General features: G+C 43.7%; 1 protein-coding gene across 1 annotated transcript in view; it reads left to right on the forward strand.

The window, feature by feature from the left end:
* itfg1 (integrin alpha FG-GAP repeat containing 1) overlaps positions 1–16,590 on the forward strand; it is a 135,988-nt gene that overhangs the window by 60,068 nt on the left and 59,330 nt on the right. The window contains exon 10 of the mRNA XM_056412229.1: positions 9,621–9,772. Within this exon, the coding sequence (XP_056268204.1) occupies positions 9,621–9,772 (152 nt within the window). The remainder of the gene's footprint in view (positions 1–9,620; positions 9,773–16,590) is intronic.

Genomic DNA, 16,590 nt, shown 5'->3' on the forward strand with positions numbered 1-16,590 from the left:
CGTCATCATTGTGGCCAGAGGTCACGTCCCCTGACTCTGGTTGACGAGACTGGATTAGCTTTAGTTATTTCGCGACTGTTTTTTTGTGCTACCCAATGTTGACTGTCGTATTTGGTGTCTGCAGACAAAAACAAAGAAAAGTCCTGCAGTGGACCTGCTAATGGCCACTCATCTGACGTCGTCCTCTTTCATTTGGCACTGCAGTAATGCTACACTGGTTTGGGTGATTTTCTTTTCATACCCTTCAGTGGTGACAAAGTGACCTCCCTCTTAGCCGCATTGCTTTTTTTTGGCGTATTCAGTAACTATTGTTAAGACATCCAATTTACACACAGGAACAAATGCAAAGCATCGTACCCGCCCCCGTGAAGACGAAACCAGCTGCCTGCTCTGGCTGCCCCACACCATGTCAGGGTAGCCAGTGTGAGCTAGACTGCCTCCTCCCAGTCATCCCAGGACGCCGGTCAGTCACTGGTCAAAGAGGTGACACTGACAGCAGGTAGCAGTGTCCCCACCCGGCCCAGCTGACACACAGACATATGGTCTCACTCCATCTCTGGCTCTGACACCGACTGCCTGTCGCCAGAGACAAACTATGACCTCATCTACACCTGCTAAGAAAAAAACAAAACGTGTTGTTAATGCAAATCACCTTCGATACAAGCAGCATCTGATTGATTTGATAGACACGTTTTGAAGGTTAGAAAAATTCACCACGTTATGTGTAAACAACGTCCCCAAAGGGAAGAAAGAAAATAGTGACCAGGAACCATTTGGATCGTTTCTACTCTGTGCGGGTTTTGCAATTTACCTCATTTGGGTTGAATATTTTATATATTTAATATATTATATATTGAATATTTCAGACACGTCATCACCTAAAAGACTGTCATAGCAAACATTATCAGTGCCACGCTCGCACTACTCCCCATGAGTATAGCGCATCAATACTCCTCTAACTTTGACTTTCCCTATCGTAGTCACGTGCTCGTCCCTCCCACTGCTCCACTGCTCCATGCTGTCTTTCAGCACCTGTTCTAATGTGATAAGCATTACAGTCTTTATATCGCCGGCATCATAAAAGCTATTGCTTCATTACACGCCTGTTTTTTGTTGTTGTTGTTTCTGAACATGTTATTGCCGCAGACAGCCTCGTTGTCTGCCGATGTTACGGCACCTCCCTGCATCCCCTCGTAAACCTCCCACCACCACCTCACCGCAGGCCACCCACATTTTAATTTCTTGGCCTAATGAAGCGGGAGCTCCCTCCGCCAAGTCGAATCAACGGGAATCTGCTCGCGTGCTTTCGCTTTTTTTCACTTTCGTCATCAGCAAAGCCAGGAGAGCGATTTCTTGTCGGAGGTCTGTGTTTGTGCCCCTGCTCCGTTTTTACTGTATCTGCGTGCCTGCCTGTGCATGCAAAACCTCCCAATACGCCGCTGGTGTTTTCCCACTGCTTGATAAAAAGCTATTTGTATGCGGGATCCTTCCTCTCGCTGCCATTAAAGACATAAGATTACCTTGCGAGCACAAATCCCATCATCGTCTTCATCTCCATTAACTAGGTCATTTGGATCTCTGCGCTCATACACACACACACACACACACACACGACCCACACAAAGTAAGCACACTCGCAGACTCAATTCGTTGTTAATATGTTGACATTTGAACCGGCGTATGTCAGTATGGAGGCATTTAGTCTTTAGGAGCGCTCTGTTTGACTGGGACGCCGTCAGGAGGACGGATTATTGCATAACGACACACATTTGACATTATTTAGATACTCTGTTATATTTAGTGATTAAATGTCAAAACTTCCACAGCCCAGAGGAAGGAGTAACTACCTCATGATTAATTTAGGGAGCCCAGCTTCTCAAATATAAAAATGATTTGATTAGATTAGAACCTTTAATATCCTCACAGAGGTCCCTATGATTCCCTATGAGCAATAAAAATAAAAAAACGGGGGGGGGTGGACGCTGTCTCATCTTACTGAGGAAAAGTGACGTACGTTATCCGTTTCCCACTCTGACAACTACTGATCTCATTAATTCCGCTTTTGCTGTTGCACTTTTGTGATGCTGTCTGCTAATTCACCTCAATTACTGTAAGTACTCGTCACATGTCGGCGTCGCTATGTGTAAGTTTGAAAGACAATCAAGCTTACCGCCAAAGAAGGAATGTGTTTAAATGACAGCGAGACAGCCACGATAATGCAAGCCGTGCGTGTGCAATGAGTTACAGGCTTAATCTTGGAGCGATGAATGCGGCTTGATTAAGTGTCTACACTATACATTCTATTTCTTTTCAGAGGCCTTCTTTATTCTGCTTAATTTCATCAGCCTTTTCCACCAACCTCTGCTCCTCCTTCAGACTGTCTGTAGGCAGGGCACGTTCATTTAGCGATTCAAATCTCGTTTCCACTTAAATCAACAGCAATCGTAGAGCCCACCGATGACTCTTCAACCCCACGCACGACATCCTGAGCGACTGTCTGCATTTATTTTCCCTTCAGTGTTGACTAGATGCCGTTGCTCTTCTCCACGCTCCTCCTCTCCCCACCTCTAATCAGCGCTAGAAAAGAAGCAACAGACACAGTGCACTGATTGCCTGGGGGCCAGCGGCAGCACAGCGGCCCCGGTGATAAGGCCGGCGACCAGCGAAGGCCTCACTCTCTCATCAGAGGGAGCGTCACGGCAATTCAGACCAAAGGAGTCCAGCGTGAAGATACCCCCCCCCCCCCCTCATTTTGAAAACGTGTCCACTGTCACAACCTATCTTTGCCTCCCATTGGTTACTTTCAGAGTCGGTACATCTCTTGACATTAACATGCAGAATAATGGTTCCTCCCTTCCTCCCTCCTCCACCTCTCTCTGCCAGCCACCACAGTGGTCATTTCCAGCACTCCGTTCTACTCTGGACGGCAATAATCAAGACAAGCTTTACGCCCATATGGCAGTCGGCCTCTTAAACCGCATCGCAACATCACTCAACGGTCATCTAATGAGAGCTTGACTGGGCAGCGTTGCGTTAAAACCCGGAGCTCACGCTTATCCTGTGGAAAAGAAAATCCAACCTGGCTTTATCACTCCCCTGCTTTAATGGCGCCATCTGCACTGCGTGTCGAGGAACATAATTGCTATCGTCCTTCACTCACTTCCTCCCACTGCAGTCGCTCAGTCCAAGGGACGCCGTCTCCAAACATATTGGCCTCAACTACCATATATTTAATTAAGGTGAATAGAAGGTTAATGTAATACTACAAGGTGCTGCCTTTCAACATTAAATGGCAAAATAAAATGTTTTGTGCCTCTTTATGGCTAAATAGGTAAATTATAGGTTTCATTTTCTGTCTAGTTATGGAGGTACAACATTTTTTACTGGTATAATTGGTGCAATTTATAAGTTTGTATGAACCACTTTACATTTGATGAAACTAAATCGTATGATAAAAGGCAAATGAAATAGTATATGTTTGAAGAGTAAAGGCAATAGTGATTGTGTTTTGTTTTATAGATGTTATGTATTACATAACATGAAGCGAATTGAAAGATGTGAAGGTGGTTTGACTTTGCCCACTCTACTTATTTATACTTTCGTTACTGCGTGGGGCGACTAGGTCAGTGGGTAGCAGGTCCGTCTTTCAATCAGGGGGTTGGAGGTTCAATCCCCGCCCTAGTCAATGTGTCCTTGAGCAAGACACTTAACCCTGAATTGCTCCCTGTAGCTGTGTCTACGGTGTATGATTGTAACAGGATTGTAAGTCGCTTTGGATAAAAGCGTCAGCTAAAATGAAACCTTATGTAATGTTAGCGCGTTTTGCCAAATGTCTTTAAGTTACCTTATTATTATTATTATTATTATTGTTGGTAGTAGTAGTATAGGTACGAATTAAAGAATTCAGATTCCAACTTTCTATTCCCCTACCAACAGTACATCAGTTGTATTGTGCACATGTGATATATTTATAACTGATTGGTTATAGGCCCTGGTCGTCTTTATCAGACATGCTGGTCGTATTAAGAGCAATTACAGTCGAGGCGGTTCTGGTGACTCTCCACTGACTCCCCTTCACCTGCTCTCTCTATTTAACATTCATGAATAGTTTAAACCTCCAGCATCTGGCCCAACGCATTTATAGTATCAACCACACAAACACACACACACACACACACACACACACACACACACACACACACACACACACACAAACACAACTGTAGCTGTGAGTCTCAAAATGTATGCTTCCTTTGAATGTATAAAACCAGATACATTTTTTTCTTTATTAGACTAAACAAAATATATATATATAGTTTTAATATTAACCTATAATGTACACACATACATTCATATAAGTCTCATGAATTTGCTTTTTCAGACAATCGTGGCCAAATGAAGTCTTTTTCCAGCTGAATGCATCAACTTGACCTCAAACAAACTGAAAGGTCTTTTTTTTTTTACAGTAGGCATCACTCAGACATTTACAGATGTCTTTCAGGTAATTGACATTGCATGTCCAGATTTTTAGATGATGCTCATTTTAGTTATCCACATATAGAGCAAGGGGTGTCAAACATAGAATAAACAACAACAAAAAGACAGAATGTAACGGGTCTACTCCAAAAATGTTTCCAGTTTGTAGTTGACTGATGGTGTTATCTTCTCCACGTTGTAAATGTCCATGGTAACGTCTTTACATGGATTCAGAGTGGGACTCTATTGTGATGAACCATTACCTGGTGAGAGGCTTTTTGCCAGACACATTTATAAAATATTTGTCTCTTTTTGACAATGATTTATAGTAAATATCGCAGATACATGGTTTTACTTTCCACCCTAAAAAGAAAATTGTAGGGCGGTGTGTATCTCTTTCTCATATTATGTGATAACAGGGACAGCCCAAACAATATGATAATGGTTTGTATTTTGATTTCCACATCCTCTACAGCATCACCTTTTTTCACCCAAACTCTCTCCATGTTTGCGAGTCGGTACACTTCCATTGAACTTTACATATTACAGTGTATTCTTCCTCAGATATCGATATTCCTCCCTCTTTTTTATTCCTGAAGCTGTCCAATCCCTAAATCTAGTATCCAATTAATTTGGTGTGAAGTCGGAATCATAAGCAAACCAGTTAACTGTGACAATATCTACCTTTGTGTTTAACTGCACGTTCTAATTACAATTTACTGACTGGTGTTCTTAATATTTTTTCCTCCTCCATGTCAATCAGGCTTGAAGGAAACACCTCTTTGTGTCGGGCAATACAGGTGAACAGCACCACAAACTAAATGCAGCCTTAATATAGAGCACACAGTTGAATCAACACCGGTCTGAAACATTTTCTACAGAAACGGAGCATTATAACATACACAAAGGAAGGATTTATAACTGAGGATTTAGACTGCATTAGCTTTAACCAATAAACTAGCAAATAAGTGAACTTACCTGTATTAGGCTAATGAGGTCACATGGTGCAGTACGGTGTCGGTCAGAAACAACTGGCGTGCCAAACTGCGCATCCCGCACTGAACGGTGAAATGTGCCGCTGGTGGAGTTTGATGAAGGGTTAGGGATGATAAGGCATTCAGTCACCAGCATGTAATGAGACAGAGAAATACGCCATGACATAACTGCTTGACCCGGTGTTGATGCAGCGGCTCACTGAAATGGTATTCATATTAAGCGAGGGGTAGCAATGGCCTCCACACCGTCTCTGGCGTGCCGCTTTTGTTTCACGCTGTTTAAAACAAGCACCTCATTTAGTTTGAATGTTACCTTCCAGATGCCAGTCAGTCACAGTATTGCAGCAAGGCCCCCCCGAGGGCCCGATTACCTTGGCATCCGAATCATCAAGATGGGGGAAAGATGCCTTGTTAAAATGGTGGGAGGGCTTGTTCAGCACTTGGATAAAGAGAGTGGCATTAAGGCAAGGCAGCGGGCCGTGAGCACACAGAAAGCAGCTATATCAACTATCAACCCTATTCAGACGGGTTCCTTTGGTTACCTTCTGCTCAGTTCATATGTGTTCAGTCATAACTGGTCACATGTTGCTCTTTCTCTGAGGCTTTGTTTTGGGACCCACACGGAGAAGTTGCAAAATTGAGGATTCACAAGTCTAATAATGTGGTTTTTTTACCTACTCAACTAAATGCTTTTCCTGAAGTGTGGCTGGACTCTGTGTTTGCACTTCAAGGCTCGAGATTGCTGTTAGGTGGGCGGTCTAGGGTTGAACTTCAATCAGTGGTATGTGACTTCAACGTGAAGTGTTTCACAAAGTCATTTTGGTGCTGTTGTTGGAGTTAAAGTGCTCTTAAAACTATAGCCAGCATGAGACCAGCAGAGAGGTGTGTTATCGGAGTGCTCTCGCCGCACAGCCTAGGGCCTTTTTGTTTTTAGCTTGTCGTAGCTTCAGTATAATTGACATTTTGCAATTCACATTACCGTTACCTTGGAAAGCCCACGTCGTGCCTTGAGCTATTCTGATCTGAGCCCATGATGAAACAGTACAAGTTGTTTGTCCCGGTGAAATAAAACGGCACTGTGAGACCTGGATTACAACATGTTGTAATCACCATGAGCTGCACACCTGTTGGTCTGAGGAGTTCACGTTAGGCTTCCAACACTCCTTTCTTTTAGCATGAAGTGGGAGAAATATTGAAGTCGAATGTGGAGACTGATTTATATTGTATGTGGGATTATTTGTTATATGTGCATTGCACTTAACTTTTGTAATTTGTGGTATTTGTGTCTGAAGGAAAAGCACCACCAAAATATGCATGACTACGCCAGAGTGAAAACACCGTTAGAACAAAAATGATTGACTTAGTTGGCTTTTTTTTCCCATACTCATGGAATAATTCACCTTCTTTTCACCAGCAGAGAGTGAATTTGAGGTCAAATACTTTTCTACGTTTTCATTTTGAAATTTAAAACCATCGATGTAAAAAAGATCAAAACAGAGAAGAAGAGAATCACGACCTTATGGTACTGCTGCAGTGTTAATTGATAGATATGTGCATTCTGAAAATACTGTATTGATACAGATTTTATTCTCATTATTATTCAGTGGGATTTATTATCCAACTCATGTGATGCGTTCTATAATCTTGTTTTTATTTCATCCAATGTGTCACCATCTTATTTCCCCGGTTTTCATGTGGATTCTGTTTATTTTCTGCATTCCCTGTTTGAAAAGCGCCGTACAAATTAATTCAATTCAATTCAGTTTATTTGTATAGCCCAATTTCACAAATTACAAATTTGTCTCGGAGTGCTTTACAATCTGTACACATAGACATCCCTGCCCCAAAACCTCACATCGGACCAGGAAAAACTCCCAAATAACCCTTCAGGGGGAAAAAAAGGGAAGAAACCTGGAGGAGAGCAACAGAGGAGGATCCCTCTCCAGGATGGACAGATGCAATAGATGTAATGTGTACAGAAGGACAGATTTAGAGTTAAAATACATTCAATGAATATGACAGAGTGTATGAATAGTTCATAGTAGGCATATTCCACGATGGAGACTCCCACGATCCATCAGGCAGATGGCGGTGGGGAGGAGGAGTGCGGAGTCTCAACAGGACAGTGGCGCAGTCATGAGCAGGAATTCCACGACCAGACGATCCATCAGGCAGATAGATCTATGCCGTCTCATAGGGTCCGATGACCCCATGAGGCAACCCCAAGGACTCGGGAGAAAGCAGAGTTAGTAACATGTGATTGAGATGAACATTCATCCTTAAGGAGAGAAAAAGAGGAGATAGGTACTCAGTGCATCCTAAAACATCGCCCGGCAGCTATAAGCCTATAGCAGCATATCAAGGGGCTGGACCAGGTGAACCTGATTCAGCCCTAACTATAAGCTCTGTCAAAGAGGAAGGTCTTAAGTCTACTCTTAAACGAGGTGACTGTGTCTGCCTCCCGGACTGAAATTGGAAGCTGGTTCCATAAAGAGGAGCTTGATAACTAAAGGCTCTGGCTCCCATTCTACTTTTTAAGACTCTAGGAACTACAAGTAGTCCCGCATTTAGTGAGCGTAGCTCTAGTGGGGCACAAATATGGCGACAAGCTCCTTAAGATATGATGGAGCATCACCAATCAAGGCTTTGTAGGTTAAGAGAAGAATTTTAAAAGTGATTCTTGATTTTACTGGGAGCCAGTGCAGAGCAGCTAGTGCAGGAGTGATGTGATCTCTTTTCTTAGTTTTAGTGAGAACACGAGCTGCAGCATTCTGGATCAACTGGAGGGACCTAAGAGATTTATTAGAGCAGCCTGCTAATAAGGAGTTGCAGTAATCCAGTCTCGAATGTGATGACGCTAACCAATTTTTCTGCATCTTTTGAGACAAGATGTGCCTGATTTTTGAAATATTACGTAGATGAAAGAATGCAGTCCTTGAGATTTGCTTTGTGTGGGAGGTAAAGGACAAGTCCCGAACCAAAATAACGCCAAGATTCTTTACAGTGGTGTTGGATGCCAGGGCAATGCCGTCACAGAATCCACATCACCAGATAATTGATCTCTGAGGTGCTCAGGGCCGATTAAAATTACTTGGTTTTGTCTGAGTTTAACATCAAGAAGTTGCAGGTCATCCATGTTTTTATGTCTTTAAGACATGCTTGAATTTTACAGAGTTGGTTGCTCCTCTGGTTTTATCGATAAATATAGTTGAGTGTCATCTGCATAACAATGAAAGTTTATGGAGTGTTTCCTGATAATATTGCCCAAAGGAAGCATGTATAAGGTAAATAAAATTGGTCCAAGCACAGAACCTTGTGGAACTCCGTGATTAACGTTGGTGGTTATCGAGGCCATCGCTTACAAATACAAACTGAGATCGATCTGATAAATAAGTTTAAACCAAATTAGTGCCGTGCCTGAAATGCCAATCGACTGCTCCAGTCTCTGTAACAGGATGTCATGGTCAATGGTGTCGAATGCAGCACTAAGGTCTAACAAGACCAGGACAGAGAGATGTCCTTTATCTGCTGCCATTAAGAGGTCATTTGTAATTTTCACCAGTGCCGTCTCGGTGCTGTGGTGTTTTCTAAATCCTGATTGAAATTTCTCAAATAAACTATTATGATGTAGAAAGTCGCACAAATGATTTGCGACCACTTTCTCAAGGATCTTGGAGAGGAAGGGGAGGTTAGAGATCGGTCTGTAGTTAGCCAATACCTCTGGATCCAGAGTGGGCTTCTTCAGGAGAGGTTTAATAACAGCCACCTTGAAGGAGTGTGGTACGTGGCCTGTTAGCAGAGACACATTGATAATATCTAATAGAGAGCCGCCAATTAAAGGCAACACGTCTTTAAGCAGCCTCGTCGGGATGGGGTCCAAGAGACAGGTAGACGTGTTAGAAGTAGAAACCGTTGAAGATAATTGGTCACGGTTGATGATGATAAGTTTATTATTATTAGTATTCTCTTTCAAAATGTTGACGCTACTTACAAAAGTCATTACATCAACACAATTGATTAATAAAAATTCAATACAATAAGATTTGGGAGTAAGAATGAAGTGTCCGTTGATTTCCTCTTATCTATGTGTCCGGCATTGCATCGGATCGTTCTGACTGTGTGTGACTTTGTCTCTTTGACTGTGGGCAGTGGGTACCAGTGCTGTTGGATTTCCAGCAGAGGGAAACGATTTGGAGCTTTGATCTCATGAAACTCACCACCCCACTGGTCCTGCACTTCGGGGACTACAACCTGGACGGCTTCCCTGATGCGCTGGTGGTCCTGCACAACACCAGTGGCAGGTAGGACAGACGTTTGTTTGGTGTCGGTGTTCTGAAGGAAGAAAAACCTCGTGAGCGAAAGGTTGAGACATGCATATCATGTTTTTGTTATTATCTTAATGTTTTGGATGGTACACACACACACACACACACACACACACAAGGTAGTTAGTATAAGCTTAGATTCCTTTGAGACCTTATTTAAGGTAACGTCTAGTAAATTATTGAGATATTTTTCAATTGGAGCTAATCCTTGCTTGGCATGGGATCCCTTGGAATCCTGTCAAGTAGGTCTCTGAACCCCTAATCGTTTGAGTGCAGAGGCACGCTGTTTCAGTCTGACCAGGGACGGCACACGTAGCCCACAGCTACATAAATACACACACACACACATATATATATTAGGGCTGGGCAACGATTAACATTTTTAATTGCGATTAATCGCATGATTTCCCTGATTAATCACGATTAATCACGATTAATCGCATTTGTATACGCAAAATCCAATAATTAATTCAAAAGTAGTGTATAGCGCACTTCTATTTAAATGTTCTGCCATATGAATGAAAGTGCCATAACATGTGTTGTTCCTGTTAGAGTGAGACACCAGAAAACACTTTCAGTGCAGTTTGTCAATTCCTAGAACTTGACACTTATATTAAATGTACTGCCATATGAACTAAAGTGCCATAAAATCTGTCAGGACATTGTCAAACGCTGTTATGCAGAGACACTGTGACAGAACGCTGGAGACTGTGCGCGAAGCAGGGGGGGGGGGGGGGGGGCTGCGATTAAACATCTCTCTTGTTCTGCCTGTTTTGTGATATACATGCCTAAAAGGTGCCTAATATTTCTAGACTGAAATAATATCGGCATTATAATTATTATATCTATGACGATTTTTTAGTTTCCTATTTTGTGGAGTCCCCTCAGGACGTGGTGCCCTACGCACAGCGCGTAGTGCGCTATGGGAGCCGCGGCGCTGGTAGGAGTTTATAGCATGCCGCACAAACAACAATGAACTAGTGGAGGCGGCGAGGTGCTCCGTGTTGCCAGATTGGAAATGGTGAAGTATCGTACCAAAGGCTCAAAATGGTTGTATTTGGAGGATAATTATCGTGTATCTGGCAACCCTGAGATCGGTCGACCAATGACTGTCCTCTATTCTGTCAGCTCACGCAAGAAGGTGGAACGTAAGGGAGATACCATTTCCAAAACTTGTAAGGGGTAAATACTAGTTTGTGAAAACCCAGAGTTGGAATCCCTGCCGGACGCATTTTTTAGGTCTCAAAAGCAGGACATGTCCGGGGAAAACCGGACGTCTGGTCACCCTAACTAACGCCTGCAGTCTGTAGCTCTCCACTTCGCTGTGGCATTGGTACACTTATCTTGCCTTGGTTGATCTCCTCCTGCAGCGTCGTCTGCCGAAGCCTCGCTCCACTGTGTGTTTGGTTGTATGATTCGCTGGCATCAACGGTGTGTTTAGCATTTAAATTATATTTAAGACTGGAAGTACTCCGGTGATAAGACAATTCATCTTGGCAGTGGTTACATATGACTTTGTTTCTGTCGACTCCGCCGTCTTTAAGAACTTTAAATTGAAAATGGCCATTTAAAATCTCCGTACTCTTCTCCATGTTTGTTAAACCGTGAATGAGTTTCTTTTCCGGCTCCGCAGCAATCAGTAGCAGACTTTTACAAAATAAAAGCCTGTGAGCAACACACTTTTACAATGATAAAATAAATAATAAAACCTGCGTTAACACGCGATAAAATAATTGTCGGCGTTAATTAATTGATGCGTTAATGCAAGATTAACGCGTTAACCTGCCCAGCCCTAATATATATATATATATTAGTGCTGTGAAAAATAACGCGTTAACTCAGTTAATTAAATTACAGGTTTAACTAGTTTTTTTTTTTTTTTACGCATTTAATGCATGCGCAGAATGAGCTTCCAATCCGTCTGTTGTTGGTGGTCTCGAACCAGCAGCATGTCATTCTGTCTCTACGTGTTGCGTTAACACGACTCCGATCTCCGTCTCACGCGCCGCAGAGCTCGGATACCGGGACGGAAAAAGTCACTTGCACCCCCCCCCCCCCCCCCGCCACACATCGTATTTCTCTCGCTGAAAAAAACTCTCGGCTCTTTAATGTTTTAATGCAGGGGTGTTCAATATGTCGATCGCGGTCGCCGCAGAGCTTCGATGCCGGTAGCATCGCTCGTCATGTCGCCGAGAATTGTTGACGGGGACGGGGGGCGGGTAGATGAAAATTACAGGGTGACGGGTGGAGATTTCCCCCTGTTATAATGGTAGGGGAAACACTGGAGTTGATAAGCGTGTCTTCTTGTCCGATCAATACGCAACTGTGAGGTGCGCCAATGGACCGAGCGGCCAGCTGCTGATCACTCACTCAACGAACAGACGGTGCGCCAAACATTTTTTTGGGAGCACCGAAGACCCATTTTGACCCAGGAAAAACCCTGAATGTATATATGGGATTAATCATGATTAATCCACAGAAACCTGTGATTAACCTGATTAAAAATTGTAATCGTTTCACAGCCCTAATATATATATATATATTAGGGCTGTCAGCGTTAATCTATGCGATTAATTTGGCTGCGATTAACGCACTAAAATATTTTAACGCAATTAACGCAACTTTGTTTACTTCCGGTGTTCGTTGAAGTTTTTGCACTCCTCTGAGTGTCAAGCCGCGGCAGTACGGTTTGACACGGTTTCTGTTTTAAAAACAATTATTTCTCCGCGAAAATACGGAGCAGAAATAAGTTTAAACTCCTGGATGAATCAGTCGGGTTTCCTCCTGCTCCTCCTTCCTCCCGTCTGCTCCTCAGATCCACAGAGACGGGGAGCGACGTGTCTGGTGACACTCTCACACGAAACCCTTCACCATGATTTGTCAATCTGTTTGTCTGTCAACATTTAGCGAAAAAAACGACCAATGAACACTCAGTAAATCACAAAGGACCTCCCACCTCACAGGTGAGGCTCATTAGCAGCCTGTCAGTCAGAGAACCAGAGAACACGGCGCGAGGACAATGTGCCTCATTATATAGAGCTGAGATTGTTCTGGAATGTTTGATGTATAACACCTGGGGGTGTGTCACATGCAAAAGCCTTTAAAAGGTGAATTTACATTTTTTTGTAGAATGGAGAACATGCCCCCAGCCTCCAGAGGGTTAACGTGACATATTTGAATGTCAGTTAGTTTAAACTAACTGACATTGGTAATTACCAAGGCCACTTGTTCTGCTGTTGTTCAATGTTTAAGATGACAGGACCAATTGGGTCTCAAATACACCTTTTTTTTTTACTAATCTGGATGTTTCACTGAAGAAACAATTTATCATACACGATATTAAATACCTCGCTGGCACTTTATATGTAGGAGCCTCTTTGCAAACACAGCTCTGAGTGAAGTTTTGTCTTTAAAAAAAAGAAGAAAACAAAACTTTTTATCGCGATTAATGAATTTAAAAATGTGAGATTAATTCGTTTTTTTTTTTAATCGATTGACAGCCCTAATATATATATATATGTAGATAGATTTCATGTAAATCCATATCCTTTTAATTCCCACAAATACTCGCTTCGTTTGTCGGCCACAATCGAATGTGTCGTGTAACATTCCCCGTTTTGATGAGATTATACTCACTAGTATTCAAGCAGAACAGGAATTGATTGGAACCTAATCACTCAAGATGCATACTTAAATGGCTTATGTAAATCTGTTTAGCTTCAAAACTAGATTCTTCTAATTTTTTTGCGAAGACACCGCACAGAGGATGGATTTACTCATTAAGTAACTGTGACATGACGGTACTTGCGATGACATGTTCTCATGCTGAGAGGGGGTTAGGGGGGGGGATGTCCCCCTGTTATGAATGATCAAACAAAGTAGAGCAAGGATGATGAAATATATAATATCATAATTTTAATAAATGTAACTCCATTTTGATTATACAATTTAATGCTGCTGCACATAGGTAAAACATGTTTATTTTTAAATGATTACAATCTTTGAGAAACATCTCTTACCCTCTGTAGAGCAGTATATTCAAAGCGCAGACATTTTCAAAGGTAGATTATTTAAATTTCTCTCATTAATAAACCATAAGATAACGGCTGAAGTATCAATTAGTCATACATTAAGGTGATTGCTGATTTTTTGACACTCATGACACAGTGCCAAACAGTCCTTGACTGCAGGATATGGAGCTTTGAAATGTGTTACAATGGGAATCTGTGACATTGTGGCATATTGAAGAAATAATTAGCATCCAGCAATCCACCACTCTGTTCTTTACTGGAGAACGGAGTGGCGGGAGAAAACCGCTAAGGTGAGTGTGTTCTTCAGCTTTCGGACCAGGCAGCTCATAAGCCAGGCCTTTTCAAATCACAGCGTGTGTGCGTGCGTGTGTGTGTGTGTTTTAACAGACCTATATATGGATTATCTGAACTCAGAGATGAAGATAAGATAGCTGAAGGGGTCATGGCTGTGATTGTCTATGCATACTGATTGTTACGGGTGTGTGTGCGTGTTTTTGAACGCTGTGTCAGAAATAGTAAGATGTTGGGTAATAACTTCACACGCACGCTCGTACATGTGAACCCTACTTTCTTGTCTAGCCTCTATGTAATCAGCAGTAAGTCCTGTGGGCTAAACTCTTTGCAGTCGCCCTCATCTAGAAATGACTTCCGTCTCAGCATCTCTAATCACAAAAGATAAAGCTTCCCCCCCCCCCCCTCCTTAAATGTACTTTTCTCATTTTAAGCCGGAGCATTGTAATCCCACATTGTGACCATGGATGTTATTGCGGCAGTGCTCCCCGATCCAGTCTGACCCCTTTTTTAACACCATCATCATCAGAAAGGGAAAGAGGAAGGATGAGGAGATGACAAGAGGTCAGGGTGGTGTGTGTGAAAGGGTCAGAGAAGTGTTTGGATCCTCACGCGGATGTGCCCCAGAGCAAGGCGCATTAACCCAGAACTATCTCTGTGTGCGAAGATTGCGGGGAAGTTTAGTAGTGCACCCCAGAGGTCATCATCGAGCGGCGGGATGTGCTTGTTTTATTTTTTCCGGGCATTTCATCAAATGCGTCCTGTCTAGCCGCCTGCTTTGGGATTCAGCAGCACTCCGCGGCTCGAACCAAATGCCCTCTGCTTACCCAATGTGTGCACAGCCCACATCTGATCTATTTTAACGCTCCAGCCCTCTCCCCGTTTCACTCTCTCTTTTTGCTCTCCGTCGCTCCACTCCTTCTTCCTTCCAAGCGGTTATTTATAGCGGCTTTTCAGATAAAAGTCCTGCCAGTCGGTGTCACTCCTCCTCCCGGCAAAATGAATGCAGATTTCAAACGTTCAAAAATGGGAAGAGATGAGAGTAATCGGGTTGAATCAGTGGAACAATGAGCAGAAGGAATAAATAGTCACGCGGTCATTCAGCGATGCGGAGTCTGCGAGCCGTGGCTTTGACACAACCAGGGATTTTTTTGTGTTTCCTCAGAAGGAAATATTTATCTTCTTCACTCTTTCATTGATTCCCCGACTTACTCTACGATTTACAAGACCGTGCAACAAACCAACAACATGCTTGTGTCCACCGTCCATCCATTTTCCTCCACTCTGGCCCGGGGTAGGAGACAGCAACAGTCCTTGTTCACGGTCACGACCTCCAACTCTTCATGGGGGCTGCCAAATCCTTCAACGGCCAACTGGCATACAAAACCTCCTCAGCATGTTCTTGGTCTGCCCGAGGTGGGGAGGAGGAAAGAAATCAGAATCTGATCAGAATCAGAATCAGAAACAGTTTTATTGCCAGGAATGTTTTCACAAACAAACGAGGAATTTTTTTTGGTGGAAGGTGCAACATTTGGACATGACAAACAAACAACAATCAACACGACAGAAAGACAACAAATAATGTGAAGTGTTTGGGTGTGTGCTTCAAGTGGTGTGTTTTAGTTAAAGTGCATGTTAAAGTGACGTGTGTGGAGGAGGGAAGAAGAAGGAGGAGGAGGAGGAGAGGAGGAGGAGGAAGAGGAAGGAGCGGGAAGAAGGAGGAGGGAGGAAGGTGGAAGAAGAGGTGGTAGTCCTGGGGGTGACAGTCAGTCAGTCCCGGGTCCATTGATGAGCCCGACCGCCGGGAAAAAGCTTTTGGTGTGGCGGGTGGTCTTGGTCATGATGGATCGCAGCCTCCTCCCGAGGAGGGACTCGAACAGGGAGTGTCCAGGGTGGGAGGGGTCAGCGACAATCTTTCCGGCCCGCTTCAGTGACCTGGAAGTGAACAGGACCTGGAGGGAAGGCAGATTGCAACCGATAACCCTCTCGGCCGAGCGGATGATGCTCTGCAGCCTGCGCTTGTCTTTGGCTGTGGCTGCAGGGTGCCAGACGGTGATGGAGGAGCAGATGATGGACTCAACGATGGCCGTGTAGAATTGTACCATCATTCTCCTGGCAGGTTGAATTTCCTCAGCTGCCTCAGGAAGAACATCCTCTGCTGGGCCTTCTTGGTGATGGAGCGGATGTTCAGCTCCCACTTGAGGTCCTGGGAGATGATGGAGCCCAGGAAGCGGTAGGACTCACAGCCGACGGGGAGTCACACAGGATGAGAGGGTCGGGTGGGGCTGCATTCCTCCTGAAATTCACAACCATCTCCACTGTCTTTAGAGCGTTGAGCTCCAGGTTGTTCTGGCTGCACCAGGTCACCAGGTGGTCAGTCTCCCACCTGTAGGCGGGCTCGCACCACCAGAGATGAGTCCAATGAGGGTGGTGTCATCCGCGAACTTTAGGAGCTTGACGGACTGGTGACTG

This window comes from Pseudoliparis swirei, chromosome 4 (genome assembly GCF_029220125.1).
Source record: "Pseudoliparis swirei isolate HS2019 ecotype Mariana Trench chromosome 4, NWPU_hadal_v1, whole genome shotgun sequence".
NCBI lineage: Eukaryota > Metazoa > Chordata > Actinopteri > Perciformes > Liparidae > Pseudoliparis > Pseudoliparis swirei.